The 11,974-nt window shown below is 50.4% G+C and overlaps 1 protein-coding gene across 1 annotated transcript; it reads right to left on the reverse strand.

Moving 5' to 3' along the window:
• Positions 1–1,115: 1,115 nt before the first annotated feature.
• Positions 1,116–9,249, reverse strand: LOC123021922 (START domain-containing protein 10-like). The gene is made up of 4 exons (XM_044427178.1): positions 8,950–9,249; positions 3,210–3,357; positions 2,047–2,150; positions 1,116–1,463 (listed from the first exon to the last, which is right to left on the reverse strand). Exons 1-4 carry the CDS (start codon positions 9,103–9,105, stop codon positions 1,116–1,118), a joined length of 756 nt encoding a protein of 251 aa, XP_044283113.1. The 5' UTR covers positions 9,106–9,249.
• Between the last annotated feature and the right edge of the window lie 2,725 nt (positions 9,250–11,974).

Here is an 11,974-nt window from a genome sequence, read left to right on the forward strand (position 1 = left end):
TCTGCACTGCTCATCATTTCTGCCCATCCTAAACACATTCCAACCATCCAAATCATGCCAGGACACCTCCTTTTTCTAACCCTAACCCTACCCTGGGACACCCCCTAACAATAAAATAGGGCTAAAGTTCCTTTGAAAACAATGAGATTTTTAAAATGCCTTCCTAGAGTAGCTTTTTCTGCACTGCTCATCATTTCTGCCCATCCCAAACACATTCCAACCATCAAAATCATGCCAGGACACCTCGTTCTTCTAACCCTAACCCTACCCTGGTGCAGATCCCTAACCCTAATATAAGGGCAAGCTACCATTGAAAAGACTGCAATTTTGAAAGTGGCTTCCCAGAGTAGCTTCTTCCACACAGCTCAACATTTTTGCCCATCCTAAGCACATTCCAACCATCAAAATCATGCCAGGACACCTCCTTTTTCTAACCCTAACCCTACCCTGGGACACCCCCTATCAATAAAATAGGGCTAAGTTCCATTGAAAATAATGAGATTTTTAAAAAGCCTTGCTAGAGTACCTTTTTCTGCACTGCTCATCATTTCTGCCCATCCCAAACACATTCCAACCATCAAAACCATGCCAGGACACCTCCGTTTTCTAACCCTAACCCTACCGTGGGGCAGATCCCTAACCCTAATAGAAGGGCAAGGTACCATTGAAAAGACTGCAATTTTGAAAGTGCCTTCCCAGAGTAGCTTCTTCTGCACAGCTGAACATTTTTGCCCATCCTAACCACATTCCAACCATCAAAATCATGCCAGGACACCTCCTTTTTCTAACCCTAACCCTACCCTGGGACACCCCCTAACAATAAAATAGGGCTAAAGTTCCATTGAAAATAATGAGATTTTTAAAATGCCTTCCTAGAGTAGCTTCTTCTGCACAGCTCAACATTTTTGCCCATCCTAAGCACATTCCAACCATCAAAATCATGCCAGGACACCTCGTTTTTCTAACCCTAACCCTACCCTGGGACACACCGTAACCATAACATAGGGCTAAAGTTCCATTGAAAATAATGAGATTTTTAAAATGCCTTCCTAGAGTACCTTTTTCTGCACAGTTCATCATTTCTGCCCATTCTACACACATTCCAACCATCAAAATCATGCCAGGACACTTTGTTCTTCTAATCCCAGCCCAGTTATGGTGAACCTTGTACATATCGAGTGCCCACCACTGGTGTAGGACAATCTGCCTAGGCCAACTTCAAGATCTCTTTCTGATGGACCGTCACCTTTTATACAGCTGCACGGAATAGTTCTGAGGAATGAAACTGTCCTCTGTAAGGACTGACACCTGGCCACTCTAGCATATCTGTAGGAGGCATCCTTACCTTTAAGGTCAACCTGTGCCAGGTAGGTCAGAATGCAGCTGCTGGGTCCAGTTGGCTTGACCAAGTACCCAGTCAGGATCGAGACGGCCCTCACCAGGTCCTTGCTTGGAGGATATTCCTGCCGGGAGGAAGACTCATGTAGCCTTCATGCAGGTCTGGTTCTGGAGGCAACCGAGCTGACTTTGTACACTTAAGCCAGAAGTGACGAGCCTTTTTTCAGCCTAGGGGCCACATTCCAGGGCCGGGCAGGAAAATTTCAGCTAGACTCCCCATGAATCTCATATTCTTAAGGCTGAAGAAAGGCATTTTGACCTTTCAGAAGTCTTAGTGCGCGGGAGACTGCCAAAGCGTGGACAACTGGGGGGAAAGGGGAGCTGGGATGTCCTTTGGTGGACCTCTGGGGGAGGCCCTCGGAAGGCTGGACCTGGCTATGGGCTTCAGGTTCTTCACCCCTGCTTTGGACCACAGAGTGAGGCTGCGCCTCAGTGGGTCAGCCATGGGAAAGATCTCGGCTCACTGCTACTTTCCACTGTTGGCTTTGTCCCCAGCTACGAAGAACAGGATGGGAGAAGGTCATGCTGTCTCGAGGACCCTTCCCTGCCAAACCCTGAGAGTAGCTCAGGGGTTGAATTTCCTGGGTGGACCTGAGTCACCCGCATGCGCAATAGGCCCCCACTTCACCCCCACCCCCCCATACTCACTGGATGCTTCACAGAGAAGTTGAGGATGATGTAAGAGTCATCCAGGACTCGCCAGGACCTCAGTGCCACTACGTCCCTGTTCTTCAACGGTTTGGGGCACTTCCCTAGCCAGGGAGGAAAGAAAAGCCACTGTAAGAAAATGTCTAGAGACGTGCAGTAACATCGGCATGTAGCTGTTGATCTTACTGTCTTTGTTTAATCCATGTCTCTCTCTCCTTGCTCCAAGGAACCGAGCTTGTGGAGGGCACTCCTTTCCCTCCTGCTCTGATCACTGCAACAACCCTTTGAGATAAGATCCTTATCCCTCACTCTAACCACTATACCCCCACCGCTTCTTTTCTACTCCTGCTAACTATGGAAAGGGACAAAGAATTTTGCAGTGTATCACACCTCCCACACCTATTTTCAAAGCTGCCTTTGAGAACTGATGGGTTCAGAAACTCTGTTTCTGCAAAATAGTGATCCTCTGCAGCCAATGGTTCTTCAATGCCTCCAACTCTTAAGAGACCTTGGGTGATGATTAACAAAGTAAGAAAAACGGGCAAAAATGGGGGATGGAAGACGAAGCCTGCAATCTGCACTGTCAAATTGACACAATTCATTCTTGCTACAAGCAAGTGACCAGAAGCGGTGCAAACCACGTGGTTCCTCAATGTTCTACTGTGGTTGGAAACATCATCAGGTGTTGCCCACAGAAGTAAGAATGGAAGAGGGGATGTGCCCATCCTGTGCAGCACTTGGGTCCCCTCGCGGCCAGCAGAGGCCTCCACAAGCACCACAGGCAGCATCGTCTTCCGGCTCACATTTCCTGCCACGTGGCCTCAAATACTTGGAAAGAATGCTGAGCCATCATGACTCACAGGGACACATTTGCAGACTCGGTGCTGCGACTGTCAGAAGCCAGTAAGAAGAGCATTTGGGGCCCAAAGCACATTGGATTCTGGTCCAAATGCCCCATTCACTGGGGAAGTTGGGTGGTTTAGATGCTGGGCGTAGTGGTCTAACCATCGCCCCTCCAGCCCCCACATGGAGGTGGGTAGCTCTCCTGCCTATGCATCAGAGAAGGTCCTGCCTTACAGAACCAGTGACCCAAACCCCACCGTTCACTTGTCGGGAGCCGGAAGCGGCGGAGCTGCCCAGCCGTCCCGCTGTTCCTCACTCACATGAGTAGTAGCCCACGTCAGCGTTGTCCGAGAGGCGGGCGATCTCGTGGGTCCCAATGACGTTCATGTCCCACTTCTTGCGGTACTCCGTGTCGTGCAGCACGTCATATGCCGTCTGGGCCAGCACATCTGGCATGTGGATGCGGCCCTGCAGGACAGAGAGAGCGCGCTGAGGCACCGTGCGCTCAGGAGGCCGGCTCTCCCCAGGCTCCTGCTGGAGCAACCGTGGGGAATTCTCTGGTGCAAGGCCAGTGGTGTGCCCACCTGCTTTCTGTGGCACTCAGGGGGCGGGGGGGGGGGGGGGGGGGGGGGGTCCGGCGGCCGCAGGGGGGGGGGGGGGGGGGGGAGAGGGGCATGGTCCAGCATCCACAAGGCTGCTGGAGTGAAGAGCTAAATTCTGTGGGGTCTCTCTCCTTGCTTTCAGGAAGTCATTGAAAGGCTGGTGATGCTGCCGATGGTTCTAAGTGGAGGAGTTAAGCTCAGGCCAGTGGCTGAAATCCAGACCATCGAGGAGCCCAATCCAGGGTGTCTCTTTTCCCCAACCACCCATCATTTGGTGGCTTCATGGCTTTTGCGCATCCCTCCACCCCTGGCCCCAGTTTACTGGCTCAGTTACTGGCAGGAAGAACTTTCAAAACACCAAACGTCCCAGCCCCTTTCAGCTGAACCCAGCAATTTTGAAGGCTTCCGTTGCCTTCATTTCTGCCCACGGGTTCCACGCACCACACCCAGCGCACGAATTCCCCCGAACTGAATTGCATCCTTTGGCTGAAATTGAATTTATTTTTACTGGGATCTCACCAAAATGAAACAAAAAATCGACAGAAAATAATATATCTACATAACTGCACAAATTTAAAAGTATGTACATCATATGTCATCTGCTCTAAATTTACATTATTGTATCCCCTGCTTTAATATTGAAAGCCTCATAAGGTCTTTGATCCATCCCACTCTGGGGAGGGGGGGAGTGTTTATTTTTCCACTACTGCACTATCAGTCTTTTAGTGGTCAAAAAGGGTTTTTTCATTACCGTGTGTTCACTTCCAAAAAGCAGGTAGAACATGTTAAAAAACTGTTGCAATACAAAACTTATCTATGTTATAACGCCCTACTGCAAAGTAACAACTGCTAGAAATTGCCAAATAATATGATTTAAAGCAGCAACAGCAGCATTACACTTCCAGAAGTTTCGCTGGATGCGATCCAGCATCCATCCTGCCTTTAATGACACCTTATTACTAGAATCTTGCCAGTTGGGAAACTGATTTGCAAAGACTGCTGGTCACTTGCTCTACCTGGCAAGTTCCACCAAGGCAAGAAAAGATTCCCTCTTCAAAAATAAGGGAATGTGCTGGTATTACAAGAAATGAAAAAGCCCTGACCTGGTTCACATGGCAGGACAAACCATGGTGCATGGCCACCCTTGTTGATTGCAGGATGGCTTGTTGTGATGTCTGAACTCACTGCCGATTCCTCAGTGAGACCTGGTAACTGGACACAAGCTAGCCTGAGAACAAGCCAGCCTGAATAACCCACGACGGTGTGCACAGAGTGGTTTAGCTTAATTTATTGGAAAGGGCAGCAAAACCACCTTCGGCTACTCCTGGTGATCTCACTAGTGCTGTCTTCCATCCCCTTCCTTGCAGCCTCCCCTTCCCACAATTCTTCCATAAGACAGGCCACAGGCCAGTGACCCCAGCCTCCCCTGCCCAACCTTTGTGTATCTTTGCACAAAATGATAAAACTTAAAAAAAAAACAAACCTTGGGTGAGATTTTCACACATTTGCAGTAACTGCCTGTCTTAGCAAATTTGTACACCTCTCTGCAGGAATCCATGCAAAATAAATAGAATAAAAAAATCACACACGCACGTCTCTTCCAAAGTGGGGAAGAAGCGTGGCATTAGTGCGGTTCTTCCCAAGGTGGGGGAAAAGCCTGTGCTCCATTAAGGACTCATTATGGAAGGAGTGGAGAAGGCTGCCGGGATTGTGCTGCAAAGGCCCATGGGATATGTGCAGGTGTGCATAGGAGGACCAAAGGTAAAGCAAGCCACTGAGCACTGGATTGTCTGTAGGGAGGAACATGGGTTGAACAACCAACACACTGTGGCTGATGACACGCCAACCAGTCAACCCTTTGCTGGTTTCCAAGGTTTTTCCTCTCCCACTGCTTCCTGGCCAAACTATTGTTCTGAAATGGTAATTCCTAAGAGGTTGCATAGCTTGATGTCAAAAAGACCAGTCACATGTTCTCGTGCTTTGACCATCCTTCCAGAGGTATTTTGAGATAAGCCAAGGGTCAGCAGAAGTGGGAAGTGAAAATGCCAAAGCAGCACATCCAGCCATGGAAGCTTATAGTTAGCACAGAAGGAAATTCCTGGGTAACTTCTGAATGCTCCCACACCAAGAGTTCCTGCCCAACAATCGCCCATTTGTGGGGTCTCGTTTCTCCTTTATTCGCAGCTATGGTTTTTAAAAATGGCGGCACAGCAGGCTCTTGTTCATGCCTGCCATATCTTCTTCCAGCACTCTCCACCCCATTCTTCCTCCCCTGCAGTTCCAAAAATGCCCCACACACAGCGTGCCGGGGATTTCCAGCTCCTCACTGCATGTTATACTCCCAAAGTGAAGAAAGAGGGGGATAACCACAAGTGTCCCAGTAGCAGAGTGATGGTTGGACCCTGTAGCTTAGGCCCAAACAATCGAGAGAGCAGCAAGGATGGGGAACCGGCAAACAAACCTGACCTCAGTACTGGGCCTTGTACAGGCATGAGGGTCCCATCAACTTGGACAATGGCCACTGCAGCCTCCTCCTCCTCCTCCTCACTTTTAAAAGCATAATCAGAGCCAAACAGGCCTGCATATAGTTCCACATGCTTGATTTACTTTCAAACAGAAGTTCCCTTTTTTAAAAAACAAAATAGTGCTTCTTCCTAAATATGCTGAGCAGTGGAAGTGACCTCCGTTTTAGTCTCCAAGTCATGAAGGTGCCACAGTCTAACGCATTTGAAATGCAAAACTGCATTTCTCTTTATTTTCTCCTGGGGCTGGCAACCTGCCCTTTGCTTGATCCTTTGTTTGTTTTACATTAGCATACCAGGAGAAGAGAAGCTGTTAAGCACACAGGGGGAGTAAGAGAAATGCTAATTGCGTGCTCCTGGAGTAAAGCAACACACATGGCCCTTCAGCCAAGAGTCCCAAATCCCCAGCTGTTTTCCCAGAAGAACAGCGAGATCCGTTTCGTTCAGACTCTCAGAATGTGTGTCTGCCATCAGCATTGTGGCTGAAAGACCAGGCTCCAGTCGGCAGGATTGCATGATAAACACACAAAGTCTGCTGAACCCTCCATGAGCCTGTAGAAGATCTCAGAGCCATTTCCAAAATGGCCAGCTTCCGACGGAGGACAGCACACCCTGCCCTTTCTGTTCTTCCAATCCCGTCTGCTGCCGAGGAGCTTTCCCCTCTGCATCCATCCCAGAGTAAAACCGGAACAGCCCAAGTGCTTCGTAAATCATTGATCCAGCCAGGAGGCTCCTGGCTGGCAAGCAAAACCAGGCCTGAGGTCAACTCCTGCAGCCCGAAGCAAGCACTACGCTTTCCGTCACATAGCTGACAAGCTTTCCGACAGACGTGGCACAATTAAATCTGAGTGCTCGGGAGATCTGACCCAGAGATGGATGCTTCGTTGCTCCACGGCTGTCCTGGCATTTCCTGTTTTCCAACCTGTGTTACGTTGCTCTTAGCACACCTGCCACCGTGCCTTTACAGGCACCATTCATGATGGGCGGGGAAGCTGTGGCCGAGAGGCACACAAGCAGGCCAGAATGGGTGGCCCCTGAGTTCAGCAAGATACAGCAGCTCACCTGGAGGGAAGGCAGCAGCCAGGCAAAGATGCTGTGGCACAAAGGCCAGGAAACGGTGTCTGTGAATGGGAGGAAAGTTCACACTCAATGCGAGTCCGTGGGACATCATAGGAGGGCAAGCCTCAACGTGATTTCTGGCCGGCCACTTGCATTCCTCAACTGAGTCTACACCTCACAGGGATGTCGTGAGTGTAAAGAGACTAAGAGCAGGGATCAGCTATGGGGCCCTAGCTGCATACAAAACAGCAGGATGAATGTCCCTGTCTCAGGTAAAGCCCCGGATAAAAGAGTTCCACTTTAAACAATCTCAGACACGCAGGATTGTGTGTTCTTGTGTGCATTCTCACAATCCAGTCTCGTCTGGAATAGTCACTTGTGAATTTCATTTACACACTCGAAAAGTGATAAGAATGCATGTGCATTTCACAAACTGCTGTTTTACACAGTGCACGAATGAGGAATCCAGGAGATGCTAAAGCTGCACTTAAACATCACTTGTGAAAATGGTGATGCCTTCAGGGAGCAAATCACAGCCCAAGAACAACTGGGCTGCGTGGTCACAGGGAATTATGTCTCCCCAGGACAAGCACACTGGTTTCTTGCTGGGGCAGCCCCTGATAGTTTCTTGTATCTTTAGGATAAAGCTGTTTTTACAAGCAATGCCTGGATTAGTCTATTTCCAGAGTAACCACTAATTTGGCTGGCCTCTCTGCAGCACCTGGAACCTGTGTTCAGCTAAGAAATGAAAATGCAGCAGTTTCCAAACTGTGTTTCACGGGACCCTAGGGTTCATGAAAAATCTCAAAAATCAAATTTAACACAGATTTTAAAATGGAACCGCATAAGGCCAACTATTTGGTTGTCGGTATTCAAGCAGCAAACAAGGAAATGTATCATGTCATTCTGTTCCTAGGACTCTATTGCATAATGTTGGGAATCATTGAAAGAATTCATTTCCGATATCTCCATATAATTGCTTCATTCATTCATTGTATTTAAAAGGTTTACTCTTTATTTCCAAGCCTACAGAAAGAAAAATGTTGCGGGTTCACAGCACTTAGTAAAACTCAGGGATAGAGTTAGGCTTCCGTGGGAAAAACTCATCTTCAGAAAGGTTCCATGCCGGAAAGTTTGGGACTTGCTGCTCTAACCTATCAGCCACAGGCAAACCCCCGTGTTCCATCAATCCCAAGCACTGCCCTTTCCCAGCCTTTAACACCTGCTTCCATCAGCATCACGGATGAAGTAACTGTGCACCAAGGACACAGGTAAATAGCAAGCGCTTTCTTTCCCGCAAAGAAAGCGGGAAAGGAACTTCTTCTTGTCAAGGAACTCCGAACAGCAAACTTGTCAAGGAACTCCGAACAGCAAATGTTATATTATTCCCTCCCACACACACACATGCACACGCCCTTTAAGTCATCCCAACAAACCTGTAAGGCAGAACAAAGGCAATGGGGGACGGGGGGGTGGCCAGGTGTCCGCAAGCCCCCGGGGGAGGAGCGCGACGGGGGAACGTGGGCGCCCCCCCCACACACCTGGGGAACTTCCTCGGAGCCGGGCACCCCAAACTTTCTTTCCTCGTTAGGGCTGCAAAACGGGCACGGCCCCAGAAACAAGCTTTTCCGGAAGACCCCTCTGAAGGCTCAGGCGACGCACACGGGCAGGAAGCAAATCATTCGGGGGCTCACGCGGGAGGACCCGAGCCCGTCCCTGCCCCGCCAGGTACCCCCTACCTGGTACCCCCTCCCCGCTTCGGCACCCAAGGCTGCCTTTCCGGCCACACGCGGGCACCTGGCAGAGGGATCGGGACGCGCGTCGCTGGCCCCGTTATCACGGGTACGGCGTTCACACGTGGCACCGCCTCGTCTCACCTTCACGCGGTGCACCGTGAAGTCCCCCTGCGGCGGCGGCTGCCCCCAAACGGCGATGCCTTCCCGGTTGTAGCGGCAATGCCAGCCCAGATCGGCCACGCACTCCTCCTGGAAAGCCCGAAAGGCGTCCTCGTCCGGCAGCCGCACGGGCTCCATGCGGGGCAGAAGCGGCAACCGCCCTCGCTCCGGGCGGGGGGCCACCCTGGCCCGCAGTTTGCGTAGCGGCCGAGCGCCGGCGCGGACCGCAGAGCGCAGGGGCGTCCGAGAATCGCGCTCAGCCCGCAGCCCGCGTCCGCCCCATCGCGGTGAACGCCTCTACGCGAACGGCCGGACCCCGACCAGGTGAAACTCTTTTCCCGGCCTCTGATTGGTCAGCAGCGGGGCCGGTAGAAACATTATTTCCGCGCCGCTGGCCAATCGCAGCCCGCCCCTTCCCACCTGCTTTCTCGGGATTGGCGAGGAGCCCCGTGGTTTCAAAAAAAAGGAGAAAAAAGCAGGTCGCCACCTGCAGGCTGCTCGGGGCGAGCCCCGCAAGCGCGTGGCGGGACCCCCGGAGCGCTTGAAGTATCCGCGTGCGTCGCTCGCAGCTCCATCTGCGCCCCCGGCCCGGATGACTCGGATTTGCACGTTCAGGAGAAAAGAAAACGCTCGGAAAGCTCCCCAGCTGCGCCTCCAGCAGGTGTCCAAAATGTCACCCGAGCGATCGTGGAAGCACTTTGCACCCGAGCCGCGCCGTAAGAACGAGCAGCGTTTCGCTTTCCAACAAGTCAAAGCACACGCAAAAGCCAATGCTTCAGGGTGGGGACAAAATCCGAGACAGCGGTTCACCTGGAAAGGTCGACGGGGCACATTTAACCTGCTTTTTGCCAGGGAGGCTGGTAAGCAGTGTTTACAGAAAAGGCCCTGCCCTTAGTTCTGGTTTCTTCCCCATGAGCCAGACTCTGGAGAGGACGTTCTAAGATCTTAGGTAGCGGGAGATTCAGAAGTGACGTCGAGTTTGGGTTTTCGTGCTCCAAACTAGCCACTTTTATTGGAGACGAGGAAGGGCGCAAAAGGCCGCCGAAACGCTGTAAATGCAAACCTTTGGCAGGCAGAGAAAGCAGTTGTGCTTTGGCGGAGGCGTGTGAAACGCGGATCAGGCTGATGCTTCCTCATCCGAGCTTTACGCAATGCCTAGGCGCTTCCCCGTCCACTGGCTCTGAAACTGTTTCCAGGGTGTAGCCGTGTTAGCGCGCAACAAAAACAAGGCAGGATCTAAAGACACCCTAGAAAATAACAAGTTTATTCTGGCTTAAGTTTCCAGGCACCCGATCTAAGACATCGGATGCATGAGGTGAGCAGAGGAAGAAGGCAATGTCACGCAAGAGCTTAGGCATAATTCATTACGCAAGCAAACTATTTCTGGCGATTAAAAAAAAAACTCCCACTACAGGTTGATCTGCTTTACGATTGCAGAGCCATGCTTTGTGAAAAGATGGCATTATAGTGATGATCACTGCTTGGGCTTTTGAATTTCAATTCCGTGTGATCAGGAGGAAAGGAAGTTCAGAAAGTACAGCGATAAGCAGTAGCTGCCTTTCACAAAATGGGAACACCAGTGCAATAGAGAATACCTAACCATGTGCTACACTCACCTTTCTCCCCTTCCCTGTGGGCATGGGAAACGCTTAATCTGAGTTGTTCAATTTAGGTGCTCCAAGTTATTGTTCTAGCAGGAGGCGATACCTGTGAGGCTGTCTCCTCCTGGAAAAGAGCCTTGTACTCGCTCCTCATACCAAGCTGCAAAACTCTGACCATCAAACAGGATCCTCCAGCAATCAGAGTTGAGACAGGTAGCAGCCAGCAAGTGTGTGACCTTATGTTTTGGACCTCTCTCCTCAAGCAGGTTTGCCTGGATCTTGTTTTGCTTGGATGTTTCTTTGAAGCACCAGGTACGGTCTGTGGGTCTTGCAGATGTGGGTCTTGCTGATGTCTCCCCCTTGTGCTTTCAGCTATATGTACATACTCATTTGTGTGTGAATTTTAATTCTTTTATTTGAGGAAGGGTTGATATACATATCCTCTAAAGAATACATTAAAGGGAGAAGGACCTACCTGTTGAGTACTTCAGAGGCTTCTGTGCAAACTTGCTTGGAAAAGCATCAGATGCGTATGAAAGGAGCACAAAAGCTGCAGTGTTAGAACCACAAGTGTTACTCAGACACACGGACGGCATGCATATGAACTAAACCTCAGATTCAAGGCTGCCTTTTCTACCAGCAGAACCAGATCCATTGCAAGGAACTATGCCGGGCTGCAGCCCACACTGGTCTCTCAAAACGGCTCCACGCTGATGTTTTAATTGCAGATGCGACAGCTGAAAAGCCTCCAGGAAAAAGCCTTGGTGGCAAGTACAACTGGAATGCCAAGGCAGGAATGCTACTTCATCCTCACTCACTCGAAGCCCTGCACAACGGGCTGCTGAAGGAGGTGAAATGAGTCACTCTTGCAGAACTGTGTGTTATCTCTGACAGAGTGAAAATCCACACACCAGGCTGTTTATTCCAAAAGCCTCTCCCTTCTTAAACAGCAGTGAAAATAAAGCAAACTGTAAAGACAGGTGGGATAGGGAGATGCTTCGACAGGGAGCCAAGAGGTGGGACACCCACGTTGGAAAGAGGCCGCTTGCAGAGAGCATTTCCCACCATTGATCGCTTGTGCACCGTCTATCCTACTAGGAAGTCTGCACAGAGTTGTGTGGGATGTGCCCAGTCGATTCAATCAATACTGTAGAACCATGATCTATTCCATAGGCTTTTCGTTGCAAAACTGGACACCCAGCTCCAGTATGGAAGATGCAAGACCGGTGCCACTTTTGCCTACATTCAAGCAGTGTCGAATCGTCATGGCCCGCACATTTTGTGTCTTATTGTCATCCAGCCTCACTCTTCACGGTTGTCCCCCTCTGCGCCTGTGTGTATATACAACAGTGAGGTCACGGAGAACGCTAACATCAGTGACTCTAGCCAGTCATGTCATCCTGGAA

The sequence above is a fragment of the Varanus komodoensis genome, unplaced genomic scaffold, assembly GCF_004798865.1.
Source record: "Varanus komodoensis strain SLA01 unplaced genomic scaffold, ASM479886v1 scaffold18_3, whole genome shotgun sequence".
In the NCBI taxonomy this organism is placed as follows: Eukaryota; Metazoa; Chordata; class Lepidosauria; order Squamata; family Varanidae; genus Varanus; species Varanus komodoensis.

Coding starts and splice junctions, on each gene's coding strand:
- LOC123021922 (XM_044427178.1), bottom strand. CDS start 9,105: ATGGAGCCCGTGCGGCTGCCGGACGAGGACGCCTTTCGGGCTTTCCAG. Junction 3,358..8,949: donor TCACGGTGCACCGCGTGAAG/GTGAGACGAGGC, acceptor TCTGTCCTGCAG/GGCCGCATCCACATGCCAGA. Junction 2,151..3,209: donor TGACGTGGGCTACTACTCAT/GTGAGTGAGGAA, acceptor CTCCCTGGCTAG/GGAAGTGCCCCAAACCGTTG.